Raw genomic sequence first — 19057 nt, forward strand, 5'->3', positions numbered from 1 at the left:
GACAGAATTCTCCTTCGTATGGAGAAACACCATACATACCTTTGCATTCCTGCCCTTAGGGATGCAGAGTAGCGCCAGTCAGGATTGGGGTGTTTTGGCTGTAGAAACAAAAGCCCAGGATGATGTTGTTAATGTATGTTAAATGTGCTGAAAAGCATATGCATCTGGCTAATTTTGTCAGAAGAGTCTATATGGAGCTACTCGATTTTTGTGAGCATTCAGAACCACTAAATCCTTCTACAAATCTAAAGAAACTTTCAAGTGGACGCACTGAGATTGTCTCTGTAACAAAGAAACTTGTTTGCATGCCAAGGCCTTTGGCTAGAGATGATCTCTGTGGAATGACATTTAATGCTGGAAACTGGTGGACAGTTATTTCATACATTCATCAACATTCTGCGCATAGGAAAAAAAAAAAAACATCGTAAATCCATAATACACATTTGGTTTTTTACCTGATAAGCTGAGGAAACTTGAGCTCCTGCACTGAATAGCATCTGCTTGACGACGTATAAAATACAGCCCCCTGTGAAGGGGACATGTGGGGTAGTCTGTTTGCTGTGAGGTTTCTGCTGGCATTTAGTGTACTGCAGAGGACTGCACTAGATTGTACCAGATTTGCAGACTGCAGCAAGTCTTTTATCAAAGGCAGACGTGTTCTTTCATAATATCAAGAATATCATTCTCCATATTCATGAGAGGGCATAAGAGATGGAAGGGGAAAATAGCCAGCAATACCCTTTGACCAACAAACCTCAGCATATGCTGAACTGCTGCAGAATGGCTTGTTAAATAAGGAGATAATTAAGAAATCCTCTGTTGATCAAAATTTGCTCCAGAAAATCTCTTTTGCATTGTCAGGGGAGCATGACAATAATTTTCAACTACAGCCAACGAATGCAAGCTCAGGTCCTTTAAAATTAAGCCCTCAGCACATAACAAGGTTATTTCTCAGGATTCTCAAGACATTATTCTGGAGGTGATATTGCAGCTAGTGCTTAACTTCAGGCCCTAGAATTCAAAGAGAGAACTTATGTCCAGACATATAATGGACTACACTCATTCCTGGTGTGTCTTGTACAGTGCCAAAGACACAAATAATATATGACAGTAATGGTTTAATTCTCTTCAAGCTATTGGAGGCAGATCAGAAACGAATTTTGTCCCACTACTTGAAAGAGAAAAAGAAAGTGTTGAATGCTCTGAATTATTTAAAGCCAACTCTATCTTTCCTCTTGAGGTTTGGGGTATGCTTTTCCCTGGATCAATAGGTTTTATTCAAATAAAAATGGAGCAATAAAACTTACACTATCACTCTATCACCATATTTCCTGGGTCCAGCATCACTCAAGAGTGAGATGCTCTTGGATGATGCGCATCCTACTATTCTTTATGGTCTGAGTTACACAAAAGGGAGGAGGCTGCTCTTTGCAACCACACATTAAACATCTGTGCTAGCAATTTCCTTCCCATTTAGCCTCCAGTTCTCTGGCATGCTTAAGTTCTGCTGAGTCTAGCAGAAAGTGGCGTGACATTATGCACGGTTCCAGTATTTTCTGATTCATTCAATTTTGGCCACAGTCCCAAGGATGTCAAAGCAACTCTAAAGTCAACCATGTAGTAACAGTCAATGAAAGATAATAACACACCCTGACCAGAACCTCTCCTGAGTTTGCCTTTCTGGATGTATGAAGGGTGCTGACACCAGAAGATTTGGCTTTTCCTCTCCTGGGGATTTTTGTCATAGCAGGGGAACTGCCAGACTGGGGGTGGGGGGAAAGCCCCTTTGCTCTTTTTTGCAATGGGAGAGGTGCAGGTTACTAATTTGCACAGGCTTATAGGCAGTGTGAGGAAGAGGAATCTCATCACAGTCCCAGGCAAAACACAGATGAAGTGAGATTACATCAAAGAGCTGGTAAAGTCTGACACGAGTTGGGTAGGAGTGAGAAAAGAGGAAAATGGCCACTCGCTCACAGTATATAGATTTTTGTTTTTCAGCTGAGAGCTTTCCAGCTCTTGGCTAGAAGACAAAAACCTATGTTTTGTTGCAGTGGGAACTTTCAGACACCAGATCATAAATGGGTGATGATGGCTGGAGAAACTCATCAGTTAGAAATTCATCTTTCATTCACTCCACATGCATGGACCAACACTCACCATGTCAATATAACAGAAACAGCAGCAATTAGGAGATTGTGGTATTTTCAAAGGTTACCATCCGGAGGCTGTGGCATCTTGTGGTTACTCCCAAACAGTTCTCTATTTGCTATCACTTTTTAGGCAGAGCTCTAGTGCTCCTCCCAGAGGAGCAGAGGAACGAAGGAGGGGACAGGATTGGAAAAATATACTCTGGAGATGAAAAGATCTATTGCCACAGTTGACTTTCAGGGGCTGTTTTTTTCGTTTTTAACTGTGGAAAAAATCAATGTCTGGGCTTCTCTACTTTTTGAAGTCTTCACAGCAAGAACAGGAGGAGCAGGCAGCTGGGCAGCGGTCTGCCTTTGTCTAAACCTATTATCACCCAGTTTTACTGGGTGTGCACTGCTTGACTGGGAGCTTTCAGATCTCAGCAAGAGACGCAAGTTTGTCCCACCCTTGTGTTATCACAGGCCAATGTCCTGCAACTGGCAAAATTGGTGAAATTCCAATTTTGTCAGTGTAACTGGCTTCTCCTTTTGTTCTGCTACAGACTGTAATCTTTAAGATCCTCTCATCATAAGAGAAAAGTTGTTTCAATACACCTTTAAATGAGGTTGGGCAATTAAGAGGGAGAAAAGCAGAAAAGCATGACCAAGAATAGAAGTCACAGCATAGTAGAAGAAGCAAACCTGTTCAGTAATATCTTTCCCCAGTTGAGGTGCAGCAGTGTTGCTTCTTATAGATCCATCAGGCATTCACAGTCTGCATGCTTGGGTTGGCTATGAATGGTCCACCTTTACCAGATCACCCACTGAAACCTGCTACATTGACATGAGCTAGCACACAGCACACGGTCACTGTGTCATGCCACAGTATGGCCCATCTCAAAGTAGAACAGTGTCTTCAGCACAGTCCCAGGGAACAGGAGTCTGCACAGCGGCCATGCATGGGCTCCTCTGCAAAGCCCTGTCCCAGGCTTTGCTGTGAGAATTGTAGCTGTGTCATAAATCAACACCACCAGGACAAGGTACAGCTGGCCAGGAAGCATGAGTACAGAGAGGAAGCACAAAGAGGAATACAGACTCTGAAGCAGTCCAGGAGCTTCCCAATTGTATATCCCCATACTCTCGCTATGTCACACAATGCTGACAAAGATAATATTGTTCCTTTTACCTTCCCAGCTCCCAGCTCATTACAAGACCCTGTTTATCACATACCAGCCCATTCTACTATCTTTAAGGTAATCCTACCCTGCCATTTCCCTCAGATTTTTGGAGGCCATGTATCAAGTCCAGTGGTTCTGTCCTTATCACTCATCATTGGAGGTGAGGGAAATCACACAATCCAGCACAGAAGTAACCAACCATTCCCTGTTTCTCCCATCACCTGCTTTTTCTGATTTAGTAACAGCACACATCATCATAGTTGTGAGATGAGTCAGAACCTGTCCAGGTGCCTATAGAAGTAGTTGTCACTGCACTAGGTGAACACCTCACGCCAACAGTTTGCTCCTGCTGGTTCTTCCAGGCACAAGGGTTACATTCTGCCAACCACATAACCACAAGCATTAATTGTGACTAATCATAAACAACAAACCCTATTTGAAAGTCTGATAAACAAAGCGAATGTATAATATAAAATGGAGCCACGTTAGTAGCAAAAAAGCTCATGCAAAATTTTACACGGTTGTTTTCAAATTGCACAGCACGGGTTAATTTAAGAATCATTTCATTGGTTCATGCAGAATAAATTTAGTTGAAAATACATTGTTACAAACATTTTGCTCAGTTCTCTTTTTTAGCTAATACTTTAATACAGTAAGGATTTGTCAGTGGGATAGAAGGAATTTCTAAATTTTTTTTATGTTATCCTGATCCCATATTCATGAAAATCAATGCAAAGGATACTATTCACTTCAGTGGGTGTTAGAATAGTGCCTGCCTGAGGTAGAGAAGTGTGAGTCAAACATTTACAAACAGTTACCAGATGATGAGACTGCTAAAAACATCCCACGCCATTCCTATTTCCACACAAATGCATAACAGAATGACGTAAGGCATATTTATCAAATATATCTGCTTTGAAGCAATAATAAAAGGCCTTTTGGAAGCCCTGACCACATACAACTCTGCTTATTTTCCAGTGAGACAATGCTGACAGATGTGGGGAAACAGAAGCTTCTATTCCTGATTTCCTTCTGTAAATGTTTAGAATTAATTTGATGTGGAGAACAAACTATTTATAGGCTGAACATGTGTTTATCATACAAGAAATCAGAACAGAAACTGGGAAAGGGTGTAATTCAGAAGTCCAAAGATTTTCTTCCTGGCAGTGCTCATTTGCATTCCTAACTCAGAAAACTAAGATGAAGGGAACAGGCAAGTGCATCTGTAAAGTGTATTTAATGAGTTTCAAGAGAAGGAAAACTCCTCTGCTTAATACTGGATGCAAATTTCTGCTGGCACAGCAGTAAGCATCAAATCAAGAATCTGACTGCCCTGAAGCACAGAGCACTGTCGCTGCTTAGCAGAACAGGTTCAGATGTTGCCACTAAACAAAAGAACAAACATTTATAGTTAACCTTTACAATGTTAGCGGGGCTGGACAATTTCCTAAAGGCTTAAGTTCTTGAACTGAGATTGTAAGATATTCCACTCTTAATACCTTTAAAGCCTCTGTGAGAAATCTCTTCGAAAGACTGCTCCATACAATGCTGTGGGTTGACTAGATTTAGACACTTCAAAACACGCTTTCGTTTTAAAGCAGTATCAAGATATGTTCAATGCAAGTGTGTTTTGTTTTTTTCCATGTGTTTAGCAAGCTGGTTTTGAAGTGCAAAATACAGAGGAAGAGCCAGAAGCAGAGCAAACAGACGTAAAACTCCAATGAACCCTGGGTCTTACCATCACTAACATCCAGCTTTTGTTCTTTCTGAAAAGCGTGCATAGAACACCATACAAATTTATTTACAAACATCACATGAAACATCGTATTTTTTCAGCCACATGTGTCACCACACAAAAAAGGGTACAAGGAAATGTATAATCAGAAGAGTTGATATCTATTTCTATCAAGTATCCAGACTGCCCACTCATCGTTAGGAGCGTGCCAGGCTGCCTTCTGGGGCAGAAAACTTTAGTTAAAACATTTGTTGGTTTGATTATTATTCCCTGCATTGAAGGGAAAAGGTTGTCATGAGACGCAAGACATAATAAATGAGCTTAACTGCACAGAACATTAAGAACAAGACAGGAGAGATGAAAAGACAAAGCAAGGACCAGATACTAACTACTCAGACATCACTTGGCATCTTCACAGGCGTATGAGGAAAGGGACTCCAGACTAAAGCACTGAAACCTTTCCTAAAAATGACAGATCATCATGGCAGCAGTGCCCAGTAAAACAAAAAACCAAACCAAAACAAAAAAAAAAATCACACCTTCACACATGCCCTTCACATCTGCATGTGCCCTCCCCCTTTCGAAAGGCAGGGATCCAGGCTGCCCATAACCTCACACAGTGCCAGCAATGAAGCCACAGTATTTTGCTATCTCTATATTTTGCCTGCATTGCCTGCCTGGTCACCCTGCAGTAGTTATTTAGCTGATGAGAGAATGACAACCATTAACCCCATGTTCTGATCCTTATCACCAGACTCCTGCCAGCAATAACTGTTTCTAAGGTTTTCGGTGCAGCTGTGTTACTACATTTCTTCTTTTACAAAATACACTTGATGTGAGATATTCTTATAAACCTATAAAGGACCATACAGGCAAGCAGGGTGAATGCAGAAACACAGGCTGTCTTGCAGAACGAAGTTCCCATTTCACCATCGCAACACTAGCAGTACATGTCAGAATAGTCACATGGGAATCGGCGCTTCAACAGATACAAAGAATTTCCTACCTAACCTTAATAAACTGGGTTTTCCCTTCCACTGCATCTTTCTAATGGCCCAATGAAGTCAGTCACAACTTAGTGTAAAGTAATTATTAGCATCTTTGACCTTACTAGTAAATATGAAATGGACTAAGACCTTATTGCATGGGGTGTTACTGAGATAAATCCCAAATACTTTTGAAAAATTTTTCCTCTCACTATATAAGCATTTGCAAAATATTAGCCTCCGTGAAACCCCATGTACGATGTGCATGCACAGAAAGCCCATTCACTTGGTCCCATCCTCATCACTGAACAACTAATAGAAGATCAAGTTCCAGAAACTGTAAAAAAACAAAAACAAGCAAACAAAAAAAAAAAAAAACCAACAAACAAAAAAACCCCCAACCAAACCACCTGTTCACATTATCCAAAAATAACATAGACATCAGAGATTAACCTTCTAAATCAACACAAGGACAATGATGCCTGTTGCTGTGCTTCACAGGTGAAGGCATGGGCTTTTAAACACTGATTAAAAGTTCACTTTAACTAAAAAGAGAAACATGGTTCTCTGAAGATCTAGTAATACAAAGATCATTATCCTTAAAAAGTAGAATTTGGTGTTGCTAAGCAATAGATGGCATTTTCAGTGCATATGCTGAGCTTGAAACAAGGGAAAGACAGGATTTTATAGTATGTAATTAGCTAGGAACTAGTAATTAGTGAATGCCATTACATTCACCCATTTCCCATGTACACCTGGCATTGATATATCTTCATAGTATGTACTGCCACAGGACAGTTTAAGAAGCAGAGACCTAAGAAAAGAACTTGTGATGAGTAGAACTTGTCAGAATTTCACCTCTGTTTATATCATACAGAACTATTTGAATAACTGATTCCTCTTTTGGATCATAACCCTACACAGGCCCTGATTCATTAATTTGTTCTATACATCTCTCTACTTTTGTACTCCAAGTTTGGGCTGGCTTTGCTGCCACTGCCTGATCTGCACTGGTGTTCAAAACTTGCTAATTCATTGCATTCAATGGAGTAACCCCTAAAATGTGATAGGAATCTGTCTGTTAAACTAATTTCCTACCGGTCTTGCATCCCAAGTGAAGCCATTTTCAATTATTGCTCCTCTTTTTTTCCCCAGAAAATCAGGTTTAAGGTGTATATTCACTCTTTGAGTGAAATATAAGCATACATGCTTATAGAGTATGCCTCATTTTCCCTCCTATATCAAACAGATTCCAGTCATTTTATTATACTCAGAAAGATTTTAAGGTACAAAAACTGTGCAGAAAAAGAAAAAATACCTCCCCCATACCCTGCCACTGTGATTTATAGAAAAACACTGTATTAATTTTAAACGGATTAGTTTTGAATGGATGATCATTACTCTCTAAAAGCATTTTTATGGAAGACATACTAGTTCTTAAGATTTGTGCATCTTTGTGTAACTAAACAACAGTTGCAAAAGATGTTAATATCTTCATATATGAATAAGTATAAAGAAATAAGTTATATGTCCATGGCAAGAATACACAAGTCAGGCTCCTTTCCATCCTACCACAGTTACTCCCCTAGCTTTCCCACATCTGAAGGCATAGCACACATTAGTGCATGAACTGGTCTTACATCTGCCACAATTGTGGCGTACAAACAACACACAGCAATTGCAAAATTTTCCTTTTGTGAACCAGAATTAGTCTCTCCTGTGAGTGCTTCTTGGCTTAGTTTCCATACATACAGAAAGGAAACTGTACAGAGCATGCAAACCACACACTAACTGCAGGCTGCCTGTATGCTAGCATAAAGCAACCATTAATTCTTCACTGTGGGAAAATATTGAAAAGGTTAATACGCTGCTGGTCAAACCATAGGTATTAAACAATTTTCAATAGCAACCCAGCAGGTTAGAAGTTGTCACACTGTAACATAACAATAGTAACTTGCTGTAATTCTTTACAAAGATGTCACTGGATTGTCACTGCAGCATTGGGTAGAACAAACATTATCAAAGGAGGGACTGCAGTTTTCAGACAACTAAAACATGCCCACATTAGTAAGCAAAGCACATTATTGCAATGATCTAAATTCAACAGCTTTGCCTAGGTCTGAAATCAATGAAGTAGCAAACATCTATAACTGCCATAAATTAATCTATTGATTTCCAGGCTAAATACTTTTTAAAAATTTTTTCCTGCAATATTAGTTTTAGCATTAAAAATTTAAGGCCACATGTGTCATTCCCTAGCACTCTGTGGCAGCAGGCAATTTTAGATCTGTAAGAGAAAAGGGAAGGAGGCAATACTCTATACAGCATATGCTGCAAAAATGAAGTGAATCTCAAACAACAGACGCATATACTGAACTTACCAAATGGACCCTGAAAGTCCCAGTATTTACCTAGAAACAAAATGCATTGTACAGATTAGAATTCATTAGAACCACATCTGGTAGCTGTCTGTCAGTGAGCCCAAAAGGTAATATGCTTAATCTGTGTTTTCCAGTTTGAACCTCTGCTTAAGTATAGATTTGCTCAGAGCACCATGCTGACCGTTTATCAACGTAGCCTCACCTCATTAGGAGTAATGGAGTCATTTTTAAGTATGATCAGGTTTTGTGCACTCTGCCCACTCTGTCCTGTCAGATGCCTCTCAGTCACCACTGCAGAGGGACCAGTAGTTCCTGTTGGGCCACAGGTATTGTAAAACATAAAAGTGTCACTTCCTGATCCTGCCGTTAGGCATGCCTTATAGCAGTAGGTCTTAGTGAGAGACCCATTGCCCCTCACTTCAATGAAATGGGGTTGTACTTTTAAACCGTGGGGCAACCTAGCATCGATGTTGTTGTTGGCCTGCTTGTACAATTCAGCAGAGCACCGTTCTCTGACCCCACAGAACCCTGCACAGCAGGAGTCCCCATACAGACTGTATCTGTAGCACTTGATAACAGTAAGCCCAATGATTGTGAAAAGGAAAACGAAGGAGATGGCGCACAAAGCAATAATGAGATAAAGAGTGATCTCTGAGTAATTGCTCGGACTTTTAAAGTGCCTTCTTCTATCAGGGATGATTTTGGAAACTCTGTCCACCACGGCAACAGTGATGGCTACTGATGAGGACATCGGTGGTTCTCCATTGTCTCTCACCTCCACCGTCAGGTTGAAAGTAGGTGTGCTGTCCTCCCCCAGTTTGCGAGTAGTCCTAATCTCCCCAGTATGGAGCTCTACCCTGAACAAACCTGGATCTGAGGTTTGCACCAGGCGGAAGAACAACCAGGCATTTTGTCCTGAGTCCCCATCAATGGCTATAATTTTGGTTACCAAATATCCAGCATATGCCGAGCGTGGGATCATCTCCAGGGCTGCTGAAGTGTTGGTTGAGGTAGGATACAGAATCTGTGGAGCATGGTCATTCTCGTCCTCCACGTAGATGTGGACAGTGACAGTGCTGCTCAGTGGTGGGATCCCGGCATCCTGAGCCTGGACAACCACCTGGAACTCCCTTAGTGTCTCATAGTCAAAGGACCTGACAGCATACATGTTGCCACTATCAGATTTAATGGAGACATAGGATGCGACGGGTTGCCCTTCAATCTCCCCATCTAGTAAAGAATAGGATATGTAGGCATTTTCGGCGACATCTGGGTCAGTGGCTTTGATAGTGCACAGCAAGACTCCGAGGGGCTTGTTCTCAGGGATGTAAACTGAGTACACAGGTTCCTCAAAGTGTGGAGGATTGTCATTGATGTCGGAGATCTCCACATAGATCACCTTCTGGGAGGAGAGAGAGGGGCTCCCAGAGTCAGTAGCTGTAACTGTGATGTTGTAGGCTGCTGCTTTCTCGTGGTCCAGTTTGCCCTGGGTGATCAAGGTGTAGGAGTTCTTGAAGGAGTTGAGTGTGAAGGGGAGGCCAGGGGGAATACGCAGACTCACCTGCTTGTTCAGCCCTGAGTCCTGGTCAGTGACACTCATCAGGGCCACCACAGTTCCTGCCTTTGCATCCTCTGGCACTGGGCTGTACAGGGAGGTCAGGACTACCTCAGGAGCGTTATCATTGGCATCCACAATGTTGACGAGCACCTTGCAGTGCCCAGCCATAGAGACAGGGCCCTGATCGGTGGCTTGCACATAGATCTCATAGGAAGATGCTTCTTCGTAGTCCAAAGTACCATTAACCCGCACCTCCCCTGAGTGTGGGTCCACACTAAAGAGCTGCCTCACCTTCTGTGGGGTGTAGCTGCCAAAGGAGTAGATCACATCCCCATTGGAGCCCTCATCGGGGTCTGAGGCATTGAGTTTGACCACTAGTGTGCCTGGTGGGGCGTTCTCCAGAAGGCTCACAGTGTAGGTGGAGCGGTCAAAGGCAGGTGGGTTGTCATTGGTATCCACAACTCGCACAGAGATCTGGGCTGTACCAGACTTGGGGGGGTCCCCACCATCCACAGCAGTGAGCACCAGCTGCTGCAGGGCACTCTGCTCCCGGTCCAGTGGCTGCTGCAGCACCAGCTCCAGGAGCTTGCTGCCGCTCTGAAAGCCTTTAAGGTCCAGGGCAAAGTGGTGGCTGGGGCTGAGCTGGTAGCTCTGCACAGAGTTGGTGCCCACATCAGGGTCCTGGGCACTCTCAATATGGAAGCGGGCCCCAGGCAAGGCAGACTCACTGATCTCCAGCCGGTAATCCTGGCGGGGGAAGCGTGGTGCATTGTCGTTGATGTCCAGCACCTCCACCTCCACGTTGTGCACCTCGATGGGCTGTTCGATGACCAGCTCCAGGCTGAGGAAGCAGGCGGGGCTCAGCTCGCAGAGCGCCTCGCGGTCCATGCGCTCCCGCACCAGCAGCACCCCGCGGCCCAACTCCAGCTCAAGATACTGCCGGCCGCTGTCCGAGGTAAGCCGCGCTCCCCTCGCCGCCAGTCGCCGGGGATCCACGCCCAGGTCGCTCGCCACGCTGCCCACGAAGGCGCCGTGCGGCAGCTCCTCCCGCACGGAGTAGCGGAGCGGCCCGCCCGCCGCCCGCCCGGCGCACAGCCCCAGCAGCAGCAGGCCCAGCACCACCGCCCCGCCGCGGCTCCGCCGAGCAGCCGCCGCCATGGCCGGCGGGGGTGGGGAGCTGGCGGAGCCCGGAGCCGCCTCGCCCGGCCCTGGCCCGGCCTCACTCCCCGCCGCCGCCGCCCGGTCGCCTCATGCAAGCGGCGAGGAGCGGCCGCTGGCCACCTCCGGCCCCGCCGCCGCCCGGTCCATGCTCGCCGGCTGCCCGAGACGGCGGCTCCAGGGAGGAGGAGGAGGAGGAGGAGGAGGAGGAGGAGGAGGGGGAGGAGGGGGAGGAGGGGGAGGGAAGGAGGAAGAAGGAGGGACCGGGACTCGCCGGATCCGCTTTCTCCTGCTCCAGCTGCTGCGCGGGAGGAGGCGGGGGCGGACGCTAAGCCGCGGCTGGCTCCGGTTCAGCACCTGGGCAGGGAACAGCGGCACGGCCGCCGGCGGCAGCCGCCCCCGCGCCCCGCTGCCGGCGGGACCCCGCGCCTCCGGCCCCGCCGCCCGTCCTCACCCACGTGTCGCGGCCCCTCGGTGAGCCGGGCCCCTCGCTCCCGATGGCCGAGGGCTCTCGCCGCCGAGCAGGGAGGGGTGCGGCTCCCGCGCCGCCGCCTCCCTTCGTCTCCGCCCCGGCTTCGCTGCTGGAGCTTCGGGGACGCGGGGAGAAGTGGAGCGGGGGGAAGGGCCGCAAACCGCCTGCTCTTCTGGACCTGCTGCTGCAGTGCTAAAGTACATCGGCTTGGGAGGGTTAAATCAGCGCAGGGCTCCGAAAAAAAATGGGCCTCCAGCCAGGTCTGGTGCCGTCTGTGTGTTGCTGCAGTATGTTTGACGACCTCTTTCTTGGAGACCTGCCCCTCTGCTCCCTCGGAGATTCATCCTTGCTGCAGCACCGTCCCTCTGCCCAATCCCTGCGGGCCCCCCTGCCCCGTTTCCACTCTCCTCCCACTCAGCTCCCTCTCGCCCTTCCTGCAGCGGCCGTGCCCCACAGCAGCTCGGCTGGCAGAATTGTGCAAGTCACACCCACGAGTTATGAGCATTTAAGGTGGGCTTTGGTTTCTCACCCAATGCAATAGACAGGCTCAAGGTGATCAAGTGCAGCTGGACAGAAGATGGAGAAATGAAACACAATCTGTTTTCCAGTTACAGTTTTTTCCTCCTCTACCCGTGTGATGGAGGACCGACAAAAAACAGGGCCATGACACTGAACAAACTCAGCAGAGCGGTGAGGGTGCTGCAGCTGCAATGAGTTTTACCCCAATGCCACAAATCCCAGCAAAGACAATAAACTTAAGCATTCATTCATACAACACCTAAGTCACTGACATATTTAATGAGACAAACCACAGGACACAGTTCTCCAGGGGTGCAACTATGTTGTACCTACTACGCAGTGCAGAAACTGCTTCTCTGTTAGTATTTCTCTCCCTGTCGTTTTTTTCCTTGCTTACCCCACAAAGCCTTTTGGAATGTCCAATGAATCCTCTCTGGATTGGGCTGGTCTATCAAGGGGAGAGGGTGACGCCAACATTCAGCTAAAACCTCTCTCATTGCCCTTTGTGGGCCTGGGCACCCCTCACCATGTGGGATGACTTTTGAAAGCACAACCTTACACTATAAATCCTAAAAAAGTTTTTACTGTGATGTACCTGATGCACAAACCCCAGAGAACAATTGCCCTAATTCTGACTCAGCACTGCTAAGAACAATTAGCAGTCTATCAGCTTTTATCAGTGGCGACCATTATCAGAAGAGACAACATTAAGAGCAGGATTACCCCATTTATCTTTTGGCTGATGGGTTCATTTACTTCTTAGCCCATTTTTGTGGCCCAAATAATTGCCCTCGTATTTATTCTAATGTGCCCAGTATCCCACTGTCTGGAAATACTGCTGTGGAACCACCTAACCCTGCTTATCTTTCTAAGTAGGATAAATGTAGGTCTGTGCAGACCAAGAAGGGCAGATAGAGATGCCAAGTGCCTAGAACACGTGGAAATGTGCCCATTTCATCCAGTTGTCTAAACAGGAGCCAAACACTTAAAAAAAAAAATTAGCTTCAAATTTTTGGCTAGCTATCCACCTACAAGATCACAATATTCACAAATTCAGAACAAAATGCCCTGACAGCCTCACAAAAAAAAAAAACCCAAAACAAAAAAAAAACCCACCCCCCTGTTAAAAGTTATAAAAAAAGCTATAGCAGCACTAATATGCATGAATTATGCAGCCGGGTGTCAAAACAACTTGCAGTCATCATATAAAACAGAAGCCTGAAGGGACACACCCTCAGTTTTCCAAACAATCAAATAGTGGTTTCATCCAGACAGTCCACAGATCACCTCTGCCCCCATGCTGACGAATGCTCAAATCCTGGCCCACCTTACTATTTACATGCTACCTAGGTTCATCTTTCATCATGCCCTGTCTCTCTGTGGACAGCTAAGACTGCACACATCCAAAGTTGTGCAAAACATGACAGATGTAAAACTGAACAGAGATAATACACACACATAACTGAGCCATTCTAGAACATATTCTATAATATTTTCATTTGCATCAAACATGTTTCTAAACCTCAGGTTCTTAGAAAATTTTTCTCCTAATTTCAGAATCGTAAGTCTTAGGATTGTCTGGCTTATTGCTTTATTGTTAAGTCTTACAGCACCAATAACGTAGGTGCTCTGATTTTCATTTTATAAATTAATATTGTAGCTTGGCTTATATACAGTAGCACTGTACAAATGTAACAGGCTTTCTCAAAATGTTAGCTTTATACAGTTTATGCTGACTACACAGTTTATAAGTGATATACTGAAACTTGTTCTGTTCTGATTAAATGTTCCCTAAGTCCCTTTAAATCTATATAAAATTCATCAATGGCCACAATAATTTTAGTTATTTCCATCAGCTTCAGTGGTAATGCTAAGTCAGTCCTGCAGGCCTTGATTTTTAATTCAGGAAAAACTTGCATTGAGAAAAAACTTCAGGATCCGGTCTGTAGTAATATTGATTTTTCTAGTGCAAGGCAAAAATTGAAACACAGAAAAACATAATTTCAGTTTCAATTGAATTGAGGCTTATGGGATTTCTAGTTTTCTTTTTCCTAGAGTTTTGTTTTCCAGTAATTTCTTGAAATTTCATCTAAGCATCAAATTTTGAAACACCTTCAAATCTTACTAAATAAAAATGTACCCAGTGGGTTCAGATCAATCCACATGAGCAAGAGCATCAGAATCCATCCCTGCAGCACAAACAGCATACCAGGCCCAAATATCCATTTGCCAATAAATCTGATAACTCCTGAAGTGATTGGATACTGCCTGTATGCAGTATCTATATACACAGGCCTATTGGGCTTTGCTGACATACAAAAATTGCACCACTTTAATTAGCTTGGTTAAATTAAATGGTACGAGTCCTTCAATGTGAGTACAAACATATGGGTGTAGCAAAGAATACACTGATTTTACGAAGTCCTGCAGAAGAAAATTAAGTATATATCAGGATAGTAATACATTGACATATATCTATGCTAGAGGTTGTACTAATATAACTATTTTAGTATGAAAAGTCCTCACATTCCTATGCAAGCCTTCCTTGAAACAGTTCTACATATAGATATGCCTGAATATGTAGCAGTGTAATGCAGTGCCACAGAAATATTTCTGTGCAGACATTTCTCTTGGGAGTGATACTATTATATACAGATATAGTTCTGTAGGTATTCAGGGCCTTGAAAGTTCATCCATTTCAAATCACACCTGTACAAGAAATGTACATAACATTGTAACTAAAATCACCTAAATTTGCTTGAGCAGCAATAAATCTGTGTTCAGTTTGCTTCATTGCAGAACACCATGCAGAGTCCTTCCTCTGGCTATTTCTGAGTCTCACACAGAAAAAGGAGAGGGAAAGATATGTTAGAAAACAGGAAGACGTGAAAGTACAACATGTTAACTGAAGAACTCCAAGGTATTTCAACATCTGAAAAGACATTCTGCTTTTTTGTAAATAATTTCACCTTCAGTAAATCACATCCCTGAAACATGGTATCTAATGACTCAATATAATGATGTAGCTCCTTTCTGAACTGGTGGGAAGTCACCAGCTCCAAGGATCGGGCTCTAGATTTTTGCATGTAGGATTGTCAGCATGTAGGTTTTTAGCAACAATGAGATTGCTTGCATACCATATAAATGCACACACAGTTTCTGCCAACTGACAAAACAGCATGCAAAAAAATATGGAGACAAGTCTAGAGGATCCATATAGTTTAGCCATTAACAGGCAGGTAAGCTGTGTCATTCTCTAGAAAAAACTAGATTTTCTCTATGTGCCTGCTTGCATGTGGTTCCTACAGTTTGTCTGCCTTACTTAGAATTAAATCAAGTCCAGAGGAAAGGAACATCCATCAGTCACAGGCCAGATTACATCAACCACAATGGAAAACAATACCCGTAAACTGCAAGGTAATGACTCAAAGTTGTGGAGTTTCCTATATACAGTTTTTTTCCCATGAGATGGTGGACTGTAACACCATCTTATAGCCCACGGGTACTCATGAGATCTATGGGAAAAACATCGTGATAATTTCAGGGGACACACACTACTACTTCAGTCCAATCCCATCTTTCACTTCACTCTCTTGGGATCCCTGCATTCTTCTGCACCCTATTTACTTCAGTCATGCCCCTTCACTCTCCACTCTTCTCTGAAGGAGAATACATACAGGATTGTTTCTGGTGACTTTCCATGTCTCAAGTACTATCTGATCAGGAAGATACTACCTAGAGATGATAAGGCAACGTAAAGGCAGGAGTGAAAGGGATTCGTACCCTACAGTGACTCCCTGCCTGACAAGCCTCCATCAGTCTCAATTTAGCAATGTGAGCTCAGAGATCCCAAAATATGAGAGAGTAGGTTCTGCAGTCAGAACAGAGCCACTGAGCAACCCCTTAAACAGAGCCCTGCAGTTGAACCAGATCTCTTTCAGTATATGGTCTGCATTCTCTGTATGGGATTTTCTGGGGACATGGGATTCTCCCTCTTCCTAAAAATACTGCAGAATGCCTCCCTGAGGTAACATAAACTTCTTATTGCTATGCTCAACTTCTTTGCTCCTATGTTCAAGTCATCTTGCACACTTGAATTACTTGTTGACAAGTCATCTTTTCACATGCAGCTTGCCTCTCCTTTGTTTGAAATAAATAGGTATGGTGCCAAATTGCTCAGCTGGATTGTCTCTGTTCTTTCGTATCTTTCCCTAAATCCATTTTTCACATTGGTATGAATCTAACTGGTGAGAATTTTATTTTGTATCACAAACATCTGAAGCCAGCCTATTTAAAACATTGCTGTTATGGGAACCAAGGCTGCTAAACAGCGAGAAAAAATCCTGTTTGTATTTAGGTCACAATTTTTTTGCAGCAGTGTATTTGCTGTTATTCTAGAAAACAGCATGTAAAGAAAAAGGGGTGGTGGGTCGGGGTATCGAGAGGGATCTGTGTTGTAAACCTGAATTCAGACAAACCACATATAACAAAGATACATAGAAAATACCTTTCTTTGCTTCTCCTGGTCGCCAGTGTGCATTCAATTATTTCTCACTTCTAGTCTAAAATTTAAGGATGGATATCTCTCTGACTCATTCTGTTTGTCTTTTGCTATATTTTTCTGATGACTTCAAAATTCTTTCAGTAATTTATTGACCATAATGTCACATACTGTGCCCTTCTAAATGAAAGGACATTAACAACTTGGACATTGACAGAATGACTTTCACCTTTCTAAAGTCACCACAAAGCCTGTAAGTGCTACTTCTACTGCCAAATGTTTTCTTGAAGGTTTTGGTTGGTGTGTTTTCCTTTATCAGTATTGTCTCTCTGCAGAGCCACAGTCTGTCACTCTTCTATGCAGGCTGTAATTCTTCAGCTCAAGCCATCACCACTAAATTTCAGCTCAGTGAACTGGTTGTGGGATGAACTCTAGTAAAACAAATCTCTTCCAGATGATTACAACTTCATTTGCTTCCCTGGCTCTGGCTACTGCCTCATCCCATGCTTCTCTTCACATGTATCGCATGCCCCTCTTTAGAGTTCGAGAACTGGGACAAAGTTACAAGGTAGCTGTGCCCCTCTTGAAACTGTATATGAACGTGTCAGAGCAGTTGCCCAGAAACTGAAAACTCAATTTCATTTTCTGCTTTAAGGAGTTCAAACTTCTTTCCTTCTCTCCCTAGAAAGTGCCTTCACCATAAGCCACAGGATGTCCTCTACCTCCTTATTGAAACAAGGCAAAAAACTTATGCCATTCTAGGTCAGAGAGAACAGCCATACAAGAAGTATCATCCTGTATCCTAATACCTGAGGTACTCACTTGGAAAGGAGGAGATGATGGTAGAAACCTGTTTTTCCTCCAGTAAGTTTTAACTTCATACTAAGCCACCTTGGGATATAATTCACAGTAGAACTAGTTCTAATGTTTTACAGCTTTTGTGTTACTTCTTACACACACACATCTGTGTTTGTTAGTGATGATAAACTAGTTTCATAGCATGAGTCTTTCCATTTCATGCTTACAGTACAAGATCCTGATGACACAGTGTCATAGACAATGCATAACCAGTATCATTACATCTGCGATAGCACCTTTTATTCTTTGCTATGTTTTTAATCTTTTTGTTGATACATAAACATTGAGCTCTACGGTTTTAGTTTAATTTTACTTATGTCACCTTTTCCCTATCCTATCCACAAAATTTAATTACTAGTCAGATAGTCCTTGAGCTATCTTTTGGGGAGCCCCATTCATACTTGTATATGAAGCATTTCATACATACTATTCTCATGTTCAGGCATATTCGTATTTTGTTAACTTTACACCTCTTATGAGAAGATCTCAAATCTGAAGGGTCTATTTTCCATCTTTTTCTCTTGAAAGCTAGTTCCACTAGAAGATTTTCTACCTTGTCCAACATCATGCATATATCTGCCAGTAGCCCATATTTCCAAGGAACAGACACATTCTGGCACAAAGTGACTTCAAACATTGCTTTATCCTATTAAACAAGATTTTCTACTAGACTTGGATGGTCCCATCAGTCCAAGTCTCTGCTGATGACTCCTGAGCTCTCCTAACTGGACATCCAAGTTGGACTGACAGCTCTAAATCTGCCAGTGTTGTCTTCTTGTTCACAGTCTGGCTTTTAAACCCATCCTTTTCTTCTTTTCTTGTCCATCTATTCTCCCTCTTAAATATTTGTTCCGTATGTTGGTTTTTTTTTCCTTTTCATATTACTAGCCACAGCTTAACTTCAACTTTCCATCTTTTATTTATACTATCCTACCTTTTTTTTAAATTTTGGTTTCTATTCATTTCTCCATCTTGTTGCTTTCCATTAAATATTCTCCTCTTTCCTTTCCATCTTCTACCTCTAGTTCATTAATTTATTTTCTACTCCTCCTATTTTCCTCCTATCTCTTTCCTTCTCATGGGTCATCCACTCACTTCCTCTCTTTATGTTGATTTCCCATATTTATTTTTCCTCAATGTCCTAGGGCTTTTGTGTTTGTCCTTCTGGATACACAAGAAATTTACTGTGTTCCAAAATGATGCTGATAAGGGATGCTGATGTCTCCTTTTCCCTTCATTTTTGTCTACACAACTCAGCTAAAGTAGGAAGCTAAGCACCAAACAGTGGCATGGAACCAATGGAAATAGAGATCTCGTTTTAAAAATAGATAGCGAAAATCAAAGGTACAGGCAAGGAGTAATATGAGGAACAGTCACCTTCTTCAGTGCTGAGAAAGACTGACAGCATTTTATTTAGAGCCTATCAGTGTCCCTCTTTAGTAGGCAAAAGAGGCCAGGTTTGCTTTATAAAAGACTATACAAGTACTCAAGTACTGTGTATGCACTCTCTTGAAAACACATACTGAGTTAACTTTATCTCTGCTTCCTCTTTACTCCTAAGCATCTCTTAGAAGTTAACCACCTA

The 19057-nt window shown here is 43.2% G+C and overlaps 1 protein-coding gene across 1 annotated transcript in view; it reads right to left on the reverse strand.

The window, feature by feature from the left end:
- The window catches only part of LOC309596056 (protocadherin alpha-C2-like), a gene marked incomplete at its 5' end in the record, with an annotated part of 48670 nt that extends 37548 nt beyond the window's left edge, over nt 1-11122 (reverse strand). The window contains 2 exon segments of the mRNA XM_082323802.1: nt 40-98; nt 8609-11122. Coding sequence (XP_082179928.1) covers nt 40-98; nt 8609-11122 — 2573 coding nt within the window.
- Nucleotides 11123-19057: the final 7935 nt, after the last annotated feature.

This window comes from Platalea leucorodia, assembly GCF_965183815.1.
Source record: "Platalea leucorodia genome assembly, chromosome: 11".
Lineage (NCBI taxonomy): Eukaryota > Metazoa > Chordata > Aves > Pelecaniformes > Threskiornithidae > Platalea > Platalea leucorodia.